Source organism: Heptranchias perlo, chromosome 2 (genome assembly GCF_035084215.1).
Source record: "Heptranchias perlo isolate sHepPer1 chromosome 2, sHepPer1.hap1, whole genome shotgun sequence".
Lineage (NCBI taxonomy): Eukaryota > Metazoa > Chordata > Chondrichthyes > Hexanchiformes > Hexanchidae > Heptranchias > Heptranchias perlo.
The window spans coordinates 148012067-148034825 of NC_090326.1; the positions used below are offsets into that span (position 1 = coordinate 148012067).

General features: G+C 44.1%; 1 protein-coding gene across 2 annotated transcripts in view; it reads left to right on the forward strand.

Annotated features, from left to right (window-relative positions):
- ptprn2 (protein tyrosine phosphatase receptor type N2) overlaps window positions 1-22759 on the forward strand; it is a 924398-nt gene that overhangs the window by 892454 nt on the left and 9185 nt on the right. For both annotated transcript variants that reach the window (XM_068008124.1, XM_068008134.1), the window contains exons 18-22: window positions 1822-1941; window positions 4853-5019; window positions 6038-6091; window positions 6369-6433; window positions 21156-21229. In XM_068008124.1, the coding sequence (XP_067864225.1) occupies window positions 1822-1941; window positions 4853-5019; window positions 6038-6091; window positions 6369-6433; window positions 21156-21229 (480 nt within the window). The remainder of the gene's footprint in view (window positions 1-1821; window positions 1942-4852; window positions 5020-6037; window positions 6092-6368; window positions 6434-21155; window positions 21230-22759) is intronic.

The window sequence follows — 22759 nt, forward strand, 5'->3', positions numbered from 1 at the left end:
TCCTCTCATTGGCCTGGTGTAGTGAATTAACTGAATGAAAGGACACCCCGTACAGACTTTAAACAAAACGCAGTTCCTGAAAGGCAAATGGAGAGTGGGCCAATCGCAGCAGACAAATCCCTTATCCTCCCTACCGATTCCCAAGCAGAAACATCCCAGAATCTCGATGAAAGAAATGCAGGCTCAATTGAATTTTTCAGTGCTCCACAACTAGCAATGTAGCCTCTCAATTACCTAATCCTGTAGATTTAGACTGAGGGCCTCTTGGTTTTATGCATGTGGAATCTGCCAATTCTACCAACAGCCCCTGCCCCTGCCCCCTCCCTCCAAACGAAGCAACAGTTTGTAATCTTGCACTAGCATTTGCAAAAGGTTTCCCTCCACCCATGACTCATGGCACTTGAATCCTACCCCATCCCCTACTAATTTTCTCTTTTCCAATACTCCACCGACAGGGAAGATAATCGTATCAATGACCCCCCCCCACCCCGGCCTCAATGAGGAACATTCTGTTTCCCCTCCTGCCTCCACTGAGCAGGATTCTGTAGCTCGATCTTCAAAATTGCCCCCGCCGCCCCGTGAAGCATCTTAATCTTGGCCCTCAGTTCCATGAAGGGTGTTCTGGCTTCCTCACCCCGTCCCCACTGAGCATTTTTTGCGTCTTTCATCACCCTTTCCCCCATCTCTCTCCCCTCCTTTCCTCTCATCAGTCCCACCTCCCTCATCCTGTTCCCCATTCACCTTATCCTATCCTCTCCCCTCCTCTCCGCCTTCACACTCTCCCCTACTATCTCCCTCTCTGCCCTCCCCTCAATTCCCTCCAATCTGCCTCCACTCCCCTCCCCCAACCTGGTTCAATTATTCCCCCGCCCTCTGAGCCCTGCTTGACCTGAATAGCGTTGTGACTTCCCGCCACGAGAGATTGGCTAGTTAAAAATAAATACGAGTTGATAAAGAAAGGCACGGTTAAATCAATTTGTTACTTAACACTTATGAATGTCACAGCTTGGATGAAATGATCAAGCTTTAATCTACACATTTTATAAACACCCTCTTGACACCTTTGTCTCTTTTTCTAATTGCTTTCCACGAGCGTTGAGCTCTCATGTCAAATAGGACTTCTAAGCTTTCCTTCCAAGGTTCTCCATAAGATACATGAGTGGCCTACATTGCCATCCATTTGGGCTACAGAGGAGGCAGCTGAATAATTATTTTATATAGTCTCAATCATTGTATTTTTATTACTGTCATAAAAAATATATTTCTTCTCATTTTGATAATGGCTTCACTGGGTCTCTATACCAATCTAATGGGAAGTAAAATATAATGGGAGTGCAGATTTCACAGCATTGCATAGTGGCTGGGAGTCAGTCTTTAGTCTTAAGCTTTAGTGGAAACAAATATGTACTTTCTTAAAGAAAAATGCAATTTTTACAACAGTATATTCAAATATGCTACATAATTATATATTGATTGCTGCAACTAACTCATTTAGAGATATAAATTATTGTTCTATCGGGGAGATATAATCGTTTACATAACTTGATGTCATTATTGATGAAAATTAGACACTGTGTTCAAAGTATCCGGTCATCTCCAACCCAGCTGTGGACCCTGGAGAAAAGAAAAAAATTCTGTGGTAGCTACATCAATTTTCTCTGTGGGTTAGCATGCGGCAAACAAGACACGCATAAGAATGAGTGGTGGTTCACGTTTTCTTGGCGTGTGTGAATTCTGATTGTGGCTTGGTGATAATAAGTGTGCGTTACAGAGTAATTAGCTCATCACACTGTGACTACGGACTCTTGTTCTTCCCTCCAGATGGTTTGGGAGAACGGCTGTGTTGTTATCGTCATGTTGACACCCCTGACGGAAAATGGAGTCAAGCAATGTTACCACTATTGGCCGGATGAGGGTTCAAACCTCTACCACATCTATGAGGTAAAGTGCAGGCCTTTGCAGTGCTTTTTAGTGAAGAGCAGTATTTCAGTTTATTACGTTAGTGATTCGAGTATCCATAATAACAAATTTTAAAATGAGCTATTTATTTTGTGTTGATGCCTGATTTATTGTGCAACTTTGCCTTCTGCCACTTTATGAACTGCAGTCCCTTTCAGTCTGTGAATTATTCATGATGATAGTATCTATCTGTAAAGTATTATTTTAACAAGCTGGCCTAGTGCCAGTCTTCTCGGAGAGCCTGAGCTTCTGTGAGACCCATTTACTTATTCCCTTTAATTCTCTCACATACTTTCACTGAGTGACTCCCTTTTTAATCTTCCTAATTTCATATCATTACCCTCACATTCTTACATTGTTGACTTCATATTAGCCCCATCAAATTAGCCGAATCTTATATACACAGCCATTAGCTCAATCGCTACCACTGTTCTGATGTCCCATCGACAGCTACCACCGCAACAATATTTATCGTGGAATTAAAACACTGTCCTTGTACACTGTACCTCGCATAGTGTACACATCGTTCACCTGACGAAGGGGGAAGCCTCCGAAAGCTTGTGAATTTAAAATAAAATTGCTGGACTATAACTTGGTGTTGTAAAATTGTTTACAGATGTGATGTAAGGTGACCTGTTATAATCAAAGTATAATTGCAACGGGAAAAAAAAATAAGAACAATGGAGGATAAGCCAGATGAGGTTCTAGGAATTAGCTAGCTGTTTCCAGGACGATCACAGTCTTTAACTACACTGTCAAACCTTTCAAACAGTAAAAGTAAAACTTGGTATTTTATTTCACATACATTAGAAACAACTCCAAACAAGCAACATAAGTAACAGGCTCCGCGGCGTTGGCAATATGTATGTGGCATTGTTCAAGACTTTAACTCTCAATGCAAACATCCTAAGCTTTCAATGAAGCAACATTCCTTGAGGTGCAAGGCAGGGCTGATGGCACCACATGTTTCCATTCTTTGCTACTTAGCTTCTGCCAAGCAACCTCATCCTTGGCACAAGCTGTGAGCACTTGACTGTCAGCCAAATGGTTGCAAGTTTGAATGCCAGATGAGCTTGTTCTTTGCATTCTGTTAGATCATATGTTGTTGATTTGCTCTTGGGTTGCACCCTGGTGTCCTCTGGACTGAGTTCCTGCTCCATCCCTTCTGCAGCTACTCTCACCACTTGCAACATGGGGATTGAACTGGTGGTGGGGGTGCAGGTCGCATGATACCTGGACTGTGTGGATTCAGCCAAAAAGTTCAATCCATCTTGAAGTGATCTTATATTGACAGGGTGCTAGACACCGGTACTGCCACTGTCAATAACACACTTTAATATAATATAAATGACCCTATATGCAGAGACCCATATTTTCATGGGTCTTGTCAGCTACTGTTGGGTCTCCAGTTAAAAATAAAGGCACGGAACCAGATTCCCCTGCTTTTCGCAATTGCCGGTTCCTGGCCTTGATTTGGAGCAAAAGCAGGAAGAAAAGTAAACGAGGCACAGCAACACAGGTATGTTGGAGATCTCCTTTTGAGCGCTGCTCCTCCCGTGCCATTAGTTAGTCAGCAGAGTTCCATCGAGGCTGCTGTTCGATTGAGGAAGGCAACTACAGTCTTAAAGTTTTTCTGAAAGCCATGCTGTGCGTGTAAGTGTGCAAGGTGAGTATTTGGTCACAAGTCCTGCGGCCATGGCGGAAACCATATGGATTTGCAAGCATTAATTCTTAAACCCTCACTTTGAGGCGGTCTACTTCCAGTTTGCATGGTGGCGCAGTGGGAGGAGGGAAGGGGGGGTCTGGTTATCGGAATACCCTGGTAGGTAGGTGAAGGGAAAGAATACAACCGAACAAGTTTCCTGATGCTTTGGAGAGCAATTTCTGTCTCTACCTACTTGAGCATTGCTCTGTTTTTGCTTTCAGGCTATCTGAACACCAGCTGGCCTGGCTCCGAAGCCTGAATCAATGTGAACGCGAGTTCTTATCTTGAGTAAAACCATGTTACAAGCCCTACTTGATACGAAACAGAATCCACCCACAAACATCACCATCCAGAACAATGTGCATAATCTATACCCCCTTTCGGAGGTGTAGATTTTTTCCATACATAAACAAACTGCAATAACCTGGATTCCAACTTGCACTGTTCTTTGCTCCTTTGTTGTGCTGTTACCAGCCCATTCCTTGAACCAAGTGAGTGTGAAATGCAGTGCAAGTGCAGATTCTCACCAACGTCCTATTTAGAAGGAGAGAAAACACAACCACAAGTGAATGTTACATCTGACTTTAGAAGCAGCTGGGTGTAGTGGCGTTAAGAGTCTTTCAACCAGTCTAACACACCACAATGGATGGCTTAAAACCTCTTCCTTGCAATTGGACACAATTCAATAGTTCTCATCTCCATATTACAAAAAGGATATAGAGGCAAAAAAGATTTACAAGGCTGATACCAGAACTTCGAGGTTATAACTATCAGGAAAGACTGACAAGCTGAGGGGTGATCTAATAGAGGTCTTTAAAATTATGAAGGGGTTTGATAGAGTAGCCATAGAGAAGATGTTTCCACTTGCAGGGGAGTCCAAAATTAGAGGACATAAATATAAGACAGTCACTAATAAATCCAATAAGGAATTCAAGAGTGGTGAGAATGTGGAACGCCCTACCACAAGGAGTAGTTGAGGCAAAAAGTGTAGATGCATTTAAGGGAAGCTAGATAAACACCTGAGGGAGAAAGGAATCGAAGGGTAGGTGTAGATGAAGTAGGGTGGAAGGAGGCTCGTGTGGAGCATAAACACCGGCATAGATCAGTTTGGCCGAATGGACTGTTTCTGTGCTGTAAATTCTATGTAATAACACCCTTCATTTTAAAAGTTTTTTTTTTTAACTTCAGGTTAACCTCGTCTCGGAGCATATTTGGTGCGAAGACTTCCTGGTGCGCAGCTTTTACCTGAAAAACCTCCAGACCAACGAGACCCGCACGGTGACGCAATTCCACTTCCTCAGCTGGTTTGACCAGGCCGTCCCCTCGTCCACCAGGTCCCTCCTGGACTTTCGCAGGTACAGCAGTTGGTTGGGACCGAGCTAAACTAACAGAATGCTTCGTTTAACATCCCCCTAGCACATCTTATTATTTCCAGGCAGTTTTAAGGCGTTGCTAGTGTTACTAGAGAAAGGTGGGCCTCACCCAGTAGTTCACCGGTGATCCTGTAAACTTGAGTATCAACGTGCCAAAGTAATTGGCTTCAAACGTTGGTTGAACCAGATTTGGTTGGTGGTGCGTCAGTGATTGTCAAAACGGAAGTAGCATCAGGTTGAAGAAAACCCGGTGGACGCAATGGGGTAGAGTTTTCTGGCTGCAGATAGAAATGCAGTTGATATGTCTGATTAATTTATTCCTTGCGCCCAGAGGGAGCAAATTTACACTTTAAAGGAGACCGTGAGACTAAAACAGAGCAAAAATTAACATCAATGTGTGAAGGACTCTTTTAAATTTGAAATTATGCTAAATATTACCCTAGCCTGACCATATTTTCTTGCTGTGTGCCACAGAATTTACTAACCGTGCTCGCTCTTTAAATGGACAAACTCTTATGTTGCCAGCTCATTAACAGTTGCCAGTGTCATTTTTGTGATGTTGCAGCTAGTAATATGAGCCCAGTTGCATAGTCACAAAAGTGATCATTGGAAACTGTGACTCTGCAGCAGGGAACAATGCGGAAAAAAAAAACCTTTCCTTGGCCTCTAACGACCTTTGGCTTTTGCTTGCTAACGGTTTGCATGATGGTTTCTCTCTTGAGCTGAAGGCTGGTTTGTATCACTAATTGCTATGTTTTTTTTTTCGTTCCGTTACTTTGCTAGGGCGAGGACAAAGTGCTTTTCTATACAAAAACGCATACACACACAAATTCCTCCGTACTTTTAGTTCCAAAAAAATATATATAATGGGTGTAATTCAGTTGTTTAACGGTGATGAACTTCAACGTATGTTCTAGATTTGCATTGATGACACGGGCGTTCACTTAAACGGGCGGTATGGGTTGCGTATTTGAATTGAATCTCTTCTGTTTTATTACAGAAAGGTAAACAAGTGCTACAGGGGACGCTCATGTCCAATAATTGTTCACTGCAGGCAAGTACATTTTCTTTGTGATTTTTTTTTAATAAAAAAGGGGCAGGGGAGGGGGAGCCATATCCACAGCCTCCTCTCTCTTTCCCTCCCCCCTCACCACCACCTGCTGCAAAACAACAGCAGTTCCCCGCTGAACAGCTGATTGAGAGTCCGGTAGATATTTCCCTCACACAAGTTAAAAGTAGAAGAGGTGACAGCAGCTGTCTTGTGGGTCTGAATGGCACAGTGCTGATAGCGATTTTTTTTTTCCTCCCCTCCCCTCTCTTATTGTCGACAGTGATGGCGCTGGAAGATGTGGGACCTACATTCTGATTGACATGGTTCTGAATAGGATGGCCAAAGGTGAGAGTTGATGGCTTCTTTTGTTGTTTCCTAGCATGTATGTATGTATGTGTGTGCGCGTCTGTGTGTCTGTGTCTGTGCATCTGTGTGTCTGTGTGTGTGTGTGGTGGTCTTGTTGCCCTGGAAACCGTAGGCACTCTCATTCAAGAGACGGCCTGAATGAAAATATGTTAAAAGCAGATTGTGCCCTTTGCTGAATGGCCTATGGTTATTTGCACTGCTTTAGTGATCGCTGAGTCAGTTCATTCCAAAATAAAGGCTGTGCACTGCAGATAATGGTCGAGTGTAATTAATAATAACAAAAAAGGTTTTACTGATAAAAGAAAAATAGCTGCGCAACAGAAGGATCCAATTGTGTTGAAAGATGGGAGATGGTTAGAAGACTGACCGTGTGACATTTAAGTACAAGATCATCGTGCTGTGTCAATTATATTTCAGCTCCCACAGTCCTTTTACTTGGCCTGTATTGGAAGCCTTTTCAAATTACCAGAAATGTGGACAATGGGTTTCAAGTAGCCGGCCTTCCACTAAACGATGTGCACTTACATTAAAAAAAAATCCATTAATATAGTGGTTGCTTCCAATCAAAATGCTACAAGAGGGTAAATACAGACAAGCACAGCAGGTCAGTCGGCATCTGAACCAGAAAAGTTGCTTTTGTATTGGAGGACTGCAGCTGACCAGAGGCAGGTGGTTCTCCGGCCGTCGGCTGTATAAACAGTGCGGCCTGTCCGGAAACATGAATTTACCAGCTGTTGCAGCAAGATGAGGGCATCTACCGTTAACAATCCGCTCTCTGTATTTCACATCAGAGCCCGGCAAACTTATGGAGACCGGCAGCCAGCCACAAATTGAAAAGTGGAAGAGTGGTACTCGGGAGGTCGGTCTCCTCCGCGCCCCCCCTCCCCCCCACCTCCAAACGATAAACAGAACAAAAAATGATAAAGTAAAAGTACCTAAAGGCAGATGAATGTTCCAGGTGCAACTCTTCATCACATCTGATCAAGGTTCTGATGAAAGGGTCCACCCAATACATTAACCTGTCTTTCTCTTTCAGATGTTGACTGACTGGCCGTGTGTAACGTGTCCGCCCCAGCTCAGTGGGTAACACTCTCGCCTCTGAGCCAGTAGGTCGTGGGTTCAAGTCCCACTCCAGAGACTTGAGCACATAATCTAGGCCGAGGAACCGTCTTTCAGATGAAATGATAACCTGAGGCACCCATCTGCCCTCTCGGGTGGATGTAAAAGATCATATGGCACTATTCGAAGACGAGCCAGTGGTTCTCGTGGTGTCCTGGCCGATATTTATCCCTCAACCAACATCACTGAAACAAATTAACTGGTCATTATCACACTGCTGTTTGTGGGACCTGCGTTTCCCAACAGTGACTACACTTCATTGGCTATAAAGCAGTCCGGGACGTCGTGAAAGGAGCTATAGAAATGCAAGTTCTTTCATTCTATTTGCGACACTTACTATTTTCATGTCAGATTTTCAGCAGTGGCTGAACCTGAATCTGCCTCTGTACCCACCGAAAAAAAAATTGACAGGGGGGAGGGGAAGATTTGAATTGAGCCGGGTTGTGTCTACTGAGAATCGATGTGTATATACAGGCCGGAGCTGTGAACTGGAACAATGGCAGATACAGAGCAGGGATAGGTCTACAAGCAATCATCGAGAACTTTCATTATCTGTGTAGCCTCACCTAGCCAGAAGAGAAAGTGTAGCATTGTTGTCTGGCAATTACTTCATAAGAATAGGAAAGAAAATGCGTGATACCTGTTTGGAAAATGACCTAGCATCTTGCGATACTTGTGGTTCCTGCGCCTGAACGTGGTTTTGAAGAATGGAGTTGACTTTATTTTTAAGTGGTACATAGAATGCCATTTATTTACCTCATTGTACCATACAATGTCAAACTGCATTTCAAAGCATGGGCTTAGTGCTTGCACAATGCAAAGAAAGACATGTGAAACTGGGCAGAAGGAATGAAGGAAGATTTCTCCAAATTGGTCACCCCCATTTTGTCATTGACCTCCTCTCCTTTTGCCTGTAGCGTATATGGTTTGAAACCCTCTGACCTGAAGGTTTGTCTCTTGTTTCGAATGGAGAGATCAAAGGGCAGAGTGGGCATCTAAACCCCCCGCTGAGCTGGGTCTTTCCCAGGCTGTCACACTGAGAGGCAAGCAAAGACTTTGTTCTGAAAGAAATCTAGCCTGGCTTCTAAGGCCAAGGCTCTCATTGTCTGGGCTAAAAAAAGTTTGAGGCCTAAGAAAAGATCTAGTGTTCATTTGCCGATCAAAGGCTGAAGTTGTGGACCCCTAAATCTCTCATGCCGTTTCTTTTTTAACAAAAGAGTGCGATACATAAGTGTGGGACATTGAGAATGGCCCTTGCTTTTCTAACACTGGAGAAACAGTATTAATAGTGAAGAGCAATGGCACAGAGGCTGAAAGTAGAAATTAGTATCGACAAATGATTGGTCTGAGAAGCTGGTCGTTGCAGAAATACGTAAGGGAATAACTTCTTTAACCTTGTGGTTTCTTTTTTTTTAAAAAAACAGAGGAAGTTAAGATCTGTAACTAAATCCAGTGCAGCGGCAGAGAAAGTGGAAATTTCTAAAGCTTTCACCTTGGCAAAGGACAATGTAAACAGAAAGCAAAACAAGTTAAATATTTTAGACAGCAGACAGCGATATCTGTTGCAAAGTAAAGGGTAGTGGCGTAAATTAACCAAGCACAATCTACATTTGATTTAAAGAAATATTAACAGTAAGGGAAAGGCCAAAGAGGGGTAGCGGCAGTGCATAGACCACAAAAAGCTAATCTTGAACCCGCTGATATGAGTGTGGGGTTATGTACATGAAGGACGTATCCTGGAATTAGCAAATAGTTACTTAATTGTCCAAACTATCTAATTATTAAAGTGATGGCTCGCCTGTTTTTAGGAACAGAAATGTTTCCGTTCAGACTTTGGCCCTAATTTGAACTTTGGGTGGGTGAGTAACGAATTAAGATGGAAACTCACCTGCTGCTCCTTGAAATGACGACCAAGCTATTTTAACTCCCAGGCTTCATTTAAATCCCGCCAGCTGACTTTACGTCAGGAAGCGGCGGGAAATTGCACAGCCTGGAGGCCACCTGCCAACACCAGGCGGGTGACGGAATCAGTTTCGGTTGGAGGGGGGCGGGAGCTGTCTCGCAGGGGTCTTGAGTTCGGAAAGGGGGGTTTGGGGGGGGGGGGGGGGGGTGGAGTTTGCAGCAGAGGAGGCCAAAGCTTTCCTTGTGGAGGAGCACGCCCAAATTTCTAGGCCATAACCTAAACTGACACTCCAATGTAATACTGAGGGAGTATTGTATTGTCAGAGGTGTCATTCTACAGATGAGAAGTTAAACCAAGGTACTGTGACCATTCAGGCCAACATTAAAGCCACATGGGGAAAATGGTACAGGTGATATTCTGGAAGAATGAGATCAATAGACCAATCAAATGGGTTAATAACTGTGTTAAAAGCTCAAAGTTATTTTATATGAACGTGTTCACCAGTACAAGAGGAAATTAAACCCTCAAACTGTTCTTAGAGAGAAAGACCATACCTATAAACTAGTCTCAATTGAAATTAAGGTTTTGCATTTTGAAAAATGTTTGTTTTTCTCGTGGTTTTTGTCACAGTAATATCTCAGAGAGCAGAAACTTGTGGGGGAGAAATTTGACAGCACGGGCCTGCCGGCACAAACCAGCCGCAGGGAACGCTCCCTGCGCCACAACAGGCAGGCGCGAGGTCCTGAATGAAATTGGACCTCGGGCCTTATTTAAATCAGACCGGCGATCTGCGGTAGCCTGCAGCGGACAGCAGGCAGCTCGCCGGCATCAATTTCACCCCATTGCGACGCCAGGGGTAGGTCCTGGGCGGGGGTGGGGGGGGGGGGGGTGGCGGTGGAAGGGCTCGGGCGGGGGCCGAGCTGGAGGTCGGCAGTGGTCTTCGGGACTGCTGTGTAAGGTAAGTATTTTTTTCCAAAAACTTACCTATTTGGTGGCGGCTTCCAGTGGTCCCTTTTTAAGGACCGCTGATGAGGCCACGTGTAGACCAGGTTGCCCTGAATGCAGCAGACCCAACACCGGCTGCATTCAGACCTGTCCGATTTCAGGAAGGAGTCTTAAATGAGATGTTAGGCACCTTATTTGCATATGCATATGCAAATGCAAAGGTGCTAACGCCTGATTCAGGTTTACTCAACAGGACAGTGCACTGACTTAATGGCAGCAGGAAGTTTGCTTGGTTTCATTGATCAGGATAACGTTTGGTTAATAGCGAAAAAAAATGCTTTTTTTTGCCAGCTCAGTAGCAAACTGCTCTTTTTTTAAAAAAAATGAATGGGGCTCCTCTGGTGTAATTTTACCATCAGTGACCCATGAAGCTACCCTGCTAATCCTTTCCGCTAAATTATAAATATTCAGGAGTTACTGCCTTAGATTGGATTGGATTTGGTTATTTGCAGGGACCTGAGTTCTGTCAGGATCCTGTATGTAATCAGTCCATCCTTAACTCATGTTGTCTAAACAGCCACTCCATACAGTTTAACAAAATAAATACTGTGATACATTTTCTGGGATCAGGTATTTTGCTTGGCAAAGGATACACATATAAAACATTGGGGCTAGAGTTTCCGTTTTTGGCGCAATCAGGAAATTGCGCCCCAAAATGTGCCCGAAATTGCGCTGGTTAGGTTACAGTTCAAGTTTTTGCTAAAATGCATTTGCATAATCACAAACATAAAATCTTCCATGAACCAGCGCAATCGGGCAGCGTAATCCTTTCTTTTTATTTCCATTAAAAAGTATTCCTTGATGTATTTAAGAATAATAACCTGATGCAGTTTTACTAATACAACTGAAAATGTGTTTATCACAAAAAATAAGCATTTTTAATAAGTGTCCAGTCCTCCACCTGTGAGTAACCTTATTTTAAATCACTGTAAATGACTTAAAAAAAACTAGACTGAACTAGTTTCACACTAGTCAGTTTCTTAGTAAATTAAGTATTTTTTGATATGTAAAAGTTTTTAAGACGTGCCTACTAGTGCTTGTGCGCCTAAGGAAATGAGCACAATTTGAAGAGCCTTCCCAAGGCAGCGCAATAAGCAGAAACTTGCAGTTTCGACCTGGGGCGCTGCCAGATTTTTGGGCAGGGCCTGATCCAGGCAAATTGAATCATTAGCCAGCGTAAAAGATAATGGGAAACCCAAACTTAATTGGTTTTGGGCATAACTCATTACCATCGAAAGATTTTAAATGTAATATATGATTCTAAATACAGTTAACATGGTAAGGGTGAAGATGGTCGACGGTCCTCTGGGTGCACTGTTTCGCCACAAAGGGTTGAGCCACAGGGTGGCTGGGTTTTGGCCTGTGTCTCTGTTTCTCACAGGGTGCCACTCAGCTGATGGAACAACGATCAAAATGCTGACAATGAGACAATCTGGGTCAATGATCACTGAGCGCTATGAACAGAACCCCCCCACCCCAGGGCAGCTCCTATGTTCAAATGCTCCGCAGGGTAAGGGTGGGTAGCAGGACCTCAACAACTGAAATTCAGGGCCAGAGTGGTCTCCTGGACTAGTTTCGATCGCCTTTGAGGAGGACATAAAGAGTCTGCAAAGGGATTTAGACAGATTAAGTGAGTGGGCAAGAAGGTGGCAGATGGAAGATAATGTGGGGAAGTGTAAAGTTATTCACTTTGGTAGGAAGAATAGAAAAACTGAATATTTTTTAAATGGTGAGAAACTATTAAATGTTTGTGTACGAGGACACCCAAGTCTCTCTGAACAAGAAACACAAAACGTTAGAATGCAGGTACAGCAGGCAATTAGGAAAGCAAATGGCATGTTGGAGGGTTGCAAATGTACCCCTAATATTTAAAAAAGGAGAGAGAGAGAAAACAGGGAACCACAGACCGGTCAGCCTAACATCAGTAGTAGGGAAAATGCTAGAGTCTATTATAAAGGATGTGATAACAGGGCACTTAGAAAATATCAACGGGATTAGACAAAGTCAACATGGATTTATGAAAGGGAAATCATGTTTGACAAACCTACTGGAGTTTTTTGAGGATGTAACCGGTAGAATAGATAAGGGAGAACCAGTGGGTGTGGTTTATTTGGATTTTCAGAAGGCCTTTGATAAAGTCCCACATAAGCGGTTAGTGTACAAAATTAAAGCACATGGGATTGGTGGTAATATACTGGCATGGATTGAAAATTGGTTAACAGACAAGAAACAGAGAGTAGGAATAAATGGGGTTTTTTTTGGGTTGGCAGGCAGTGACTAGTGGGGTACCGCTGGGATCGGTGCTTGGGCCCCAGCTATTCACAATATATATCAATGATTTAGATGAGGGAATCAAATGTAATATTTCCAAGTTTGCTGACGACACAAAACTAGGTGGGATTGTGAGTTGTGAGGAGGATGCAAAGAGGCTTCAAGGCGATTTAGACAAGTTGAGTGAGTGGGCAAATACATGGCAGATGCAGTATAATGTGGATAAGTGTGAGGTTATCCACTTTGGAGGGAAAACAAAAAGGCAGAGTATTATTTAAATGGTGATAGATTGGGAAATGTTGATGTACAAAGGGACCTGGGAGTCCTTGTACACCAGTCACTGAAAACAAACATGCAGGTGCAGCAAGCAGTTAGGAAGGCAAATGATATGTTGGCCTTCATTGCAAGAGGATTTGAGTACAGGAGCAAGGATGTCTTACTGCAGTTATATACAGGGCCTTGGTGAGACCACATTTGGAGTATTGTGTGCAGTTTTGGTCTCCTTACCTAAGAAAGGATATACTTGCCATAGAGGGAATGCAGCGAAGGTTCACCAGACTGATTCCTGGAATGGCAGGTCTGTCGTATGAGGAGAGATTGGGTCGACTCGGCCTGTATTCACTCGAGTTTAGAAGAATGAGAGGGAATCTCATTGAAACATATAAAATTCTGACAGGGCTAGACAGACTGGATGCAGGGAGGATGTTTCCCTCGGCTGGGGGGGTCCAGAAGGAGGGGTCACAGTTTCAGGATACGGGGTAGGACATTTAGGACTGAGATGAGGAGAAATTTCTTCACTCAGAGAGTGGTGAACCTGTGGAATTCTCTACCACAGAAGGCTGTGGAGGCCAAGTCACTGAATATATTTCAGAAGGTGCTAGATAGATTTCTAGACACAAAAGGCATCAAGGGGTATGGGGAGAGAGTGGGTATATGGTATTGAGATAGAGGATCAGCCATGATCATATTGAATGGCGGAGCAGACTCGAAGGGCCAAATGGCCTACTCCTGCTCCTATTTTCTATGTTTCTATGTTTATTGCAAGGTGGTTGGAGTACAAAAGTAAGGAAGTCTTACTACAGTTGTACAGTGCTTTAGTGAGACCTCACCTGGAGTACTGCGTATATTTTTGGTCTCCTTATCTAAGGAAGGATAAACTTGCCTTGGAGGCGGTACCACGAACGTTCACTAGATTAATTCCTGGGATGAGAGAGTTGTCCTGTGAGGAGAGGTTGAGTAGAATGGGCCTATTCTCTCTGGAATTTAGAAGAATGGGAGGTGATCTCATTGCAACATATCAGATTATTAGAGGGCTTGACGGGGTAGATACTGAGAGATTGTTTCCCATGGCTAGAGAATCTAGAACCAGGGGGCATAGTTGCAGGATAAGGGGTCGGCCATTTAAGACTGAGATGAGGAGGAATTTCTTCATGCACAGGGTTGTGAATCTTTGGAATTCTCTACCCCAGAGGGCTGTGGATGCTGAGCCTTTGATTATATTCAAGGCTGAGATGGATAGATTTTTGGACTCTAGGGGAATCGAGGGATATAGGGATCGGACAGGAAATTGGAGTTGAGGATGATGCTCGGCCATGATCTGATTGAATGGCCTACTCCTGCTTCTGTTTCTTATGTTCTTATAAGGGGGTTGGAGAGGAATTTTCCTGATTTTTTTTCTTCCTAACTGGCCTGGGTTTTTATCTGGTTTTTCGTCTCTCCCTGTAATCCCATGTGGGGGAAGGTTTTCTCTGTTTGGTATTTGTGGTGAAAACATACTTAAGACTTTGCTACCAATAGTGAATAGAGGAAATCTTCTCCAAATGAATAAAAGAAAGAACTTGCATTTATATAGCAGCTTTCATGACCTTGGGATGTCCCAAAGTGCTTTACAGCCAAGGAATTATGTTTTGACGTATAGTTACTGTTGTAATGTAGGAAACGAGGCAGCCAATTTGCACACAAGGTCCCACAAATAGCAATTTGATAATGACCAGATCATCTATTTTAGTGATGTTGGTTGAGGGATAAATATTGGCCAGGACACCGAGGAGAGCTCCCCATGCCCTTCCTCAAAACACTCCCTTGGGATCTTTTACGTCCACCTGTGGGCAGACGGGGCCTCGGTTTAACGTCTCATCCGAGAAACGGCACCTACGGCAGTACAGCACTCCCTCAGTACTGCACTGAAGTATCAGCCTAGAATTTGTGCTCAAGCCTCTGGAGTGGAACTGGAACCGACGACCTTCTTACTCAGAGGCGAGAGTGCTTACCAACTGAGCCATGGCTGACACGTCCATATAATAATAACGCAGTACTCCATAAAAGGAAGAAATGGTTGTAATTTATATTGTGCCCTATCATGTCATCAAAACATCGCACAGCTTTATTTTTGAAGTGCAATGTCTGTTGTTCTGTAGGCAAATATGACAGCCATTCTGCAGCAGCAACATTCCATGAACAGCAACATATTAAATGACCAGTTGATTTTTTTTTCCATGGTATATTTTGAGGATAATATTGTTAGCTGGAATACCAGAAGAACTCTCTGCTTCTCTTCACATCGTGTCTCCAACGGCTACGTGAACATAATCTTAAAATCAGAGCCAGGCCATTCAGGAGAGAAGTTAGGAAATACTTCTTCATGCAAAGAGTGGTAAAGGTGTGGAACTCTCTCCCACAAAAAGCAGTAGGTGCTCACTCAATTAATAATTTTAAATCTGAGATCGATAGATTTTTGCTAGCCAAGGGCATTAAGGGATATGGAGCCAAGGCGGATGGATGGAATTAGGATACAGATCAACCATGATGTAACTGAATGGCAGAATAGGCTCGAGAGGCTGAATGGCCAATGCCTGTTGCTATGTTCAGATAGGACCTTGATTTAACATCCCATCGAAAGGTTGGCAACGGTGCAACTTCTCTGAGTAGATTATGTACCCAAGTCCTGGTGTGGTTGTTGAAGCTACAGCCTTCTGGCCCAGAAGTAAGAGTGATGCTAACTGAGCCAAACTTACACACTCATGATGGAACCACAACAGAATAATAAGTCAACACTACCCATATTGAATGAATAATGACGATGAATAAGAATAGTTAACACAAAATGACTATTACCAGGAAGTATTCATTAGAGCAGACTCTCGTAGCATGCCACCTGTCATAAGAGGTTCTGCAACCAAAAAAATAGAAAGAACTTGCATTTACTTAACACCTTTTATATTCGCAAGACATCCCAAAATGCTTTACAGCCAATAAATAAACAAACATGGCAGCCAATTTGCACACAGCAGTGAAATACTGACCAATCTGTTAGCATTGGCCAAGACACTGGGACAGCGCCATTGTTCTTCCTTAAATGGGATCTTTTATGTCCACCTAATAGGGAATGCTAGTTTAACATCTCATCCGAAGGACGGCATCTCCAATGGTGCAGCACTCCTTCGCTGCTGCAGTGCAGCGTCAGCCTAGAGTGGGGCTTGAACTCACGACTCAGAGATGAATGTACTACCACTGAGCCAAGGCTTACATTTGATCACTAAACTTAATGGGGTTGAATTTCTGCGGGAGGGTTCTCCCGCTCATCCGCTGTAACATCAGCAGAAAAGCGGCACAAACCTTGGGAAAACAATATAACTGCAGTTTACGCGATTTTTCTGGGGTTTTCGCGACTCCTCCGCAGAAGTTGCCACTCGGAAATTCACCCCCAATGACTTTGATATCAACTTGCATTGACACCCAAATGGGCTTAAAGGACTGAGAGCCAATAAATCCCAAGTCAGTGCGGTGCCCACCTTCAAAAAGGGAGACAAAACAAACCTGAGTAACTACAGTCCAAATAGTCTAACATCAAGAACTAGCAAGATTATGGAATTGATTATTTAGATCAAAATTGAGGAAATATCAAAATAATCTGGTAAGTGGCAGCTAACAGAAGGGTTTCAGAAGGGGCAGATCCTACCTGACCAACCTATTTGACTTTTTTGAGGATGTGACATCCCAAATGGATGATGGAAAGCCCTATGATTTAGCACACCTAGGCTTCCATAAAGCCCATGATAAAATTCCCCCTAAAAGGCTGTTAAAGTATTTGGTATTCTAGGTATAACTTCGAGGTGGATATGGAATTAGCTCAAACAGAAGAATAAGCGGGTACCATTGGAGTAATGTTGAACTGGACAGATGTATTGAGCAATATGCCCAGAGATCAGTGCCAGTGCCTCTGCTGTTTCTGATCTACATAAATGACCTGGTTCCAAAACACAGTAAGTTGGTAAAATTTGCAGACAATATTTGCAAGTTGGCAGAATTATGTCACAAACAAAATTCACTTAAGATAAATGCAAGATCTTAACACAATGGAAGGATACATTAGGAACATAATTACTTATTGAATAGCGTCAAACTAGCGAGGGAACATGGGAACAGGAGTAGACCATTCATCCCCTCCAGCCTGTTCCGCCATTCAATTAGATCATGGCTGATCTGTATCTTAACTCAATTTACCTGCCTTGATTCCATAACCCTTAATATCCGTGCCGAACAAAAATCTTATCAATTTCAGTTTTGACATTTATAATCTATCCCCGGCTTTTTGGAAGAAATTGAAAGAGATCTGTGAGTGGTAGTAGACTCAGCAATGACCACATCCAGTCACTGCAAACCAAGCAATCAGCAAAGCAAACCGAATGCTCTATTGTCAACTCAATAGATGGAGTCTGAGACGGTTAGAAGCTGCATCATGCTCTGGTCAGGCTGCACCTTGATTTTATATTAAAATCTGGTCACCCAAATACAAAGAAAACATCCAAGGTCTGAAAATGGTGCAGAGAAGAGCCAGAGGGGGTGACAGCTGGGGGCCGATTTTCTCTTTTGAGCGGCCGACCGGTGGAGCACGCGAGGAAGCTCGGACTTCATTTAAATCTCGTCGGTGAGTTGCACGCCCCAAACAGGGCGTCCCGCTGCAGCTCGCCGTCTCCGGGCCGGTGAAATATTGGGCGGTGCCGGCCCGCAGGTAGCCCTGGGGGGGGGGGGGCGAAGGTCGGAGGAGGAGGAGGAGGAGGAGGAGGAGGACGAGCCTGGGCCCGGGCAGTGACCCATGCTTCTCCAGGCTCCACAAAAGTATAACCCAATAACTACCGGGCTGTTCTTGGAGTGGCCAGCAGCAGACTCTTTAAGTCAAAGCCAGAGCACAAGGGCGGAGCGTGTGCCACACAGAAGGCGCCTTTAAAAATGGCAGAGGCTGGAGGAGCGGCTTTAACAAGTGGTAAGTCTAATGACCCCATTTTGTGGCCATTAACACCAGATGAAAATCCCCCCCCCACCCCCCCCCCTCCCCTGCCCAACTAGAGTCAGAGGACTGAGTTATGGGAATTCCTCATATCTCTGTGAAGCGTCTGGGACAATTTTCTGTGTTGAAGGTGCTACAAAAATGCAATTTGATGTTGAAAAGTTAGAAAAGCTTGGACACTTCCGTCTTAAAAAATATGAATGAAAGGGGACCTAATAGCAGTACATACAATACTGGGTGGAATAGAAAAGGTTCATCTTGAGCACAATTTTGAAATAAATCATAAATCATAGGACATGGGGGACACAGGTACAAAGTGATAAAAGTTTGGAACCGACATCAGGAGGCGCTTCTTCACCAAAGTAGTGAGCTGCACCTGAAAGAGTAGATGAAGAATCTCTGGAGCAGTTAGATGATGTGATGGGGAAATCAAGTTTTTAATGGAAGGATGAATCAGATGGGACGAGTGGCCTCCCTTATCTGTCCTTAACTTTGCAATACACTTAAAAATAGTCTCAAATACAGTCCAGAATAAGAGATACGCTCCTTTTAATCTCCATGTTTTAGTTTGGGAATGCACCTGAGGGTATAGAATGTGGCATCAGCTGTAGAACACAGCACACTGCAATCACAGAGAAGCACTGCATCTTAAGTGCTCTATAAATATGAGCAAGATACGGTTCAACCATCAAATGTACTGATCAGCTGTTCATTACTTTTTATTTGGAGCTTTAGAAATACCAGATTTAAAAGTGATGGAAGCACTTCCACACTTATTACTTGTTGATGAGGTTTTTTGCTCTTAAATTCAAATGTTTCAGGGGCACTTGCACCTCTGGGACACCTGGGCTCAACTCCAGCTTAAACAGATGCGTTGGAGGTCTCCTGGCTGCATGGTTCCTATGTGAAATTAGTTGGGAGAGTCTCAATCCAGTTTCTGGTTTGCATTCGTCCACGGCACAAAGCTGGCACTAAATTGACAATCTCGCTCAGAGAGGTGATAGCAATAGCGAGCGTGGAAAATAGAAATGTTACACTGACTCAATATACAGGTGCACCTCTGAGCTCACGGCTGAGTTACATTGTTATGAGTGGAGGGAGGTTTACTGTACCATACCTGACGTCCGAGTGCTTGATTGACGCTAGAGGGATGATTTTTTTTTTTACCCTTTACACCCAACGGAAGCCAGACGGGCGGGCAGTTAAAATGGCCGCAGCGACTTACCCCCACCACCCCACCAATCCCACTGACTTCCTGCGCGTTGCAATTTCAACTGGCTCTTTTGAGCAAGTGAGAGGGATACCCATCGTGGAGTCTCCCTTTAAATATGCAGATCGGACTCTGATGATGTCTTCGGGGCCCGGTTGTAATTTTAACCCGAGGCCTGCATGGGCGAGCCATCGTGGCTTCCCCGCCACAACCAACCTTGGTGGCAAGAGGAGCCGGCATTAGAAGAGGCCCCAGAAAGGTGAGTTAATTTTATTCTTTTTTGCTCCTCTGGGTCCCAAAAAGGAAATCTTGGGCCTCCCCTTGCCCCGGGCTTCCCTCCCCCTCCCCTGACCGTGATGCGATCCCGACCTCACTCTCCCAACCACTTAATTGCCGGGATCCGTTCCTCGAGTGTGGCAGCAGTCTCCTGCCACTGGAAATCCCGTTCCCGCCCGCCAGTCAGCTACCGCCTATGCAGATGACGTCCAGGTGTTCAAATCTCTCTCACCCTCTACCTCGCCCCCCCCCCCCGCCATCACCTCTCCACCGCCCGCATGACTCCCACCAGGAGTTAAAATCAGCCCTTAGAGATCTGAACCGTCCCTCACAATGATAAACTCTGATAAAATTTGTTTATTAGCCCCTGAGTTGTCACTTGCACACTCTTCGCCTTTGCATAATGACCCAGAAACTGTTAATGCATTTGTATTTATTCAGGTCACGTGGCTGAATCTCTTTCATAGCGTACAGCTTGGAATCTTAACACTCTCCATACTGTCACTGTAAATCCTGACCATTTTATACTTAACAGAAATAGCACAAGGGCAATTAACTGCACAAAGCTCAAAGCTTGCACAACAGGCGAAACGCACGCCACCAGTGCAGGAAGTTTTTTTTTTGAATGAATATTTATGCGAAGTGTAAGTTTAAAGTAAAAAGAGAGAGAAGAGGAGATAGATATATTTGCAGTAATTAGGTAAATGTTCAGTGAGTTATTCCCATTCTGGCTTTCATTAATAAGTGATTTGGGCCATAATTAGAACAAAAAGGTAAAAGGACAAGAGGTGAGAAGGAGGCTTTAGGGATTTAACAAGGCGATTACTGTAACACTGATAATTATTGATTGATCGCCATCAATGCGCGCCGTTAAACTGCAGCATTAGTGGCTCGCCTGATAGATTGGCCGCAGTTTACATAGCAACGATAATGGAGCATAAAGGACTCAGTACCAGAATCCAACTGCTGCTACTGTCTTTCTACATGGTCTGACCAATGCTAACCTGCCCCATTCAAAGAGCTGCTGTATAAAGCGAACGTGCTTCTCATTTTCTTCAGTAACTTTCCATTAGGGTAATCCAGCGTTGTTCGGCTTATTGGTGCCAATACACAGTGGGAAAAATCACACTTAATGTTGTATGATGCTCTTAATTTATCACTTCAAACTGCTCCCACCACCATTGACAAACAAGTCAGTTCTTCGAGTGGTTTACAGTTCAAAATTTTGAAAGGACAAAATGTTGAACATCTAAGAGTAGAGGTTTTAAAAAAAATCATCCTCAGGACTTGTGCGTCGCTGGCAGGGCCAGCATTTAATGCTCATACCTGAGAAGGTGGTGCTAGACCATGTGGCTTGCCAGGTCACTTCAGAGGGTAGTTAAGAGTCAAGTACGTTACTGGAGTTAGCGTGGACATTGTAATGCCCGCCATTATGCTTTACTGAAATCCTAATGACAACACTGGATTAACTAAAGCACGTATTTGGTCAGTGTTTTGAGTGAAAGAATTAACCTTTAGTTTGAGCAGCAGTCGGGGGAGGAGGAGCAGAATCTGATCTGATGAGATTGACAGCCTTTTGCCGGGATGGTCCTGCACATTGACGTCAATTCAATTTGTGGTTTGTTTGCAGGTGCTAAGGAGATCGATATAGCTGCTACGCTGGAACATTTGAGAGACCAGAGACCAATGATGGTTCAGACAAAGGTAAATTAAACTGAAATAAAAACAGAAAATGCACAGCGTGTTAGTCAGCATTAGAAAGAGAAAGACAGGTTGAGACTTATTAATCAGAAGGGCTAATCGGTGCTAGGGTTCCGCCCAAAACATTTCCAGCATTTTCTGGGCTTTTTTAATTTCCTAGTTCCAGGATTTGTCAGTTTTCTTTTATCGCTCCATGGATCCTGATGGTTCTACTGCTAGAGAAGGGAGGAGCCAATCGGGTTGAGCACTAGCTGTGAGCAAATGGACCGATTTTCTGAAAATTCATTTCATTACTCTGGGGGACGAGAGAGTATTTATGCATGAGATTAAATTAATGGGTTAGAGTCCATGGTAAGAGGGTTAGAGTCCATGGTTCTGTGGATGGAGCAGGCTTATTAGGCTGAATCGCCTTTTCTTATTTCACACTTTCTTAAGTTTTTACATTCTTTCCCCTTTTTATAAGTGCAGATTAAACCTTCGACCTCTACCACCTAAAAGGACATGGGCAGCAGGCACGTGGGAAGACCACCACCTGCACATTCCCCCCCCCCCCGCCAAGTCACACACCATCCCGACTTGGAAATATATCGCCGTTCCTTCATCGTCGCTGGGTCAAAATCCTGGAATCCCTACCTCAAGCACTGTGGGAGAACCTTCACCACACGGACTGCAGCGGTTCAAGAAGGCGGCTCACCACCACCTTCTCAAGGGCAATTAGGGATGGGCAATAAATGCTGGCCTTGCCAGCGACGCCCACATCCCATGAACGAATTTTTAAAAAATATCCACCCCCCTCCCCGATGGCTCAATTGGTGAAAGTATTGTCTGGAACCAGTAGGCCCCAGGTTCTATTCTTGGTCTGTGCTGATCTCAGATAGGATAGCATTTGGAGCCTCAGAGTTCAGGAGGGGGGAAAAAAAATCAAAGATTGGGTTTCCACTCCGGTCACAGCCCATTGCCTCCTGCTGGAAAGTACATCTGAAAGTTGGGTGAGATTGGGGTCAGGGTTTGACTACGATGACACCACCGGCCCTACCGCAGTCAAAAAGACGGTCTAGATTCACACGTGAAGAATGGCGCCCGGGCGTTCGGTGCTGGAGGGCTTACTGGTCCCTATGGAACCGTACCTCAGCAAGGAGTTAGCTCTTTTAGGGACGGGGGGGGCGGGAAGAGAAAATGTCGAGTGAAAAAAAAGGCAGGGGGTTGGAGGGGGAAATCAGATCCAAATCTTTTGTTCGTTCTGGGATCTGAAACACTCACACTTGCTCAGTGCCTGCTGTGCGTCACCAGGCAGGAGATTTTATCTAAGCTAAACCGAATGAGAAGGAAAACTCAAGACATCGTCTCTCGGGTGGATGGTACTGAGCTGACCAAAAGGGTAGAATCAAGTTTCTGCTCTGAGTCATGTACACAGGTATAAGAATCCTAATCACCGCAGAAACTTACTCTTGACTGCTGCTAGGCAACAACATGCCTTCTCATACACTCTAATTCATTTATTCGGACGCGTGGTGAATTATAAATATCTAATTA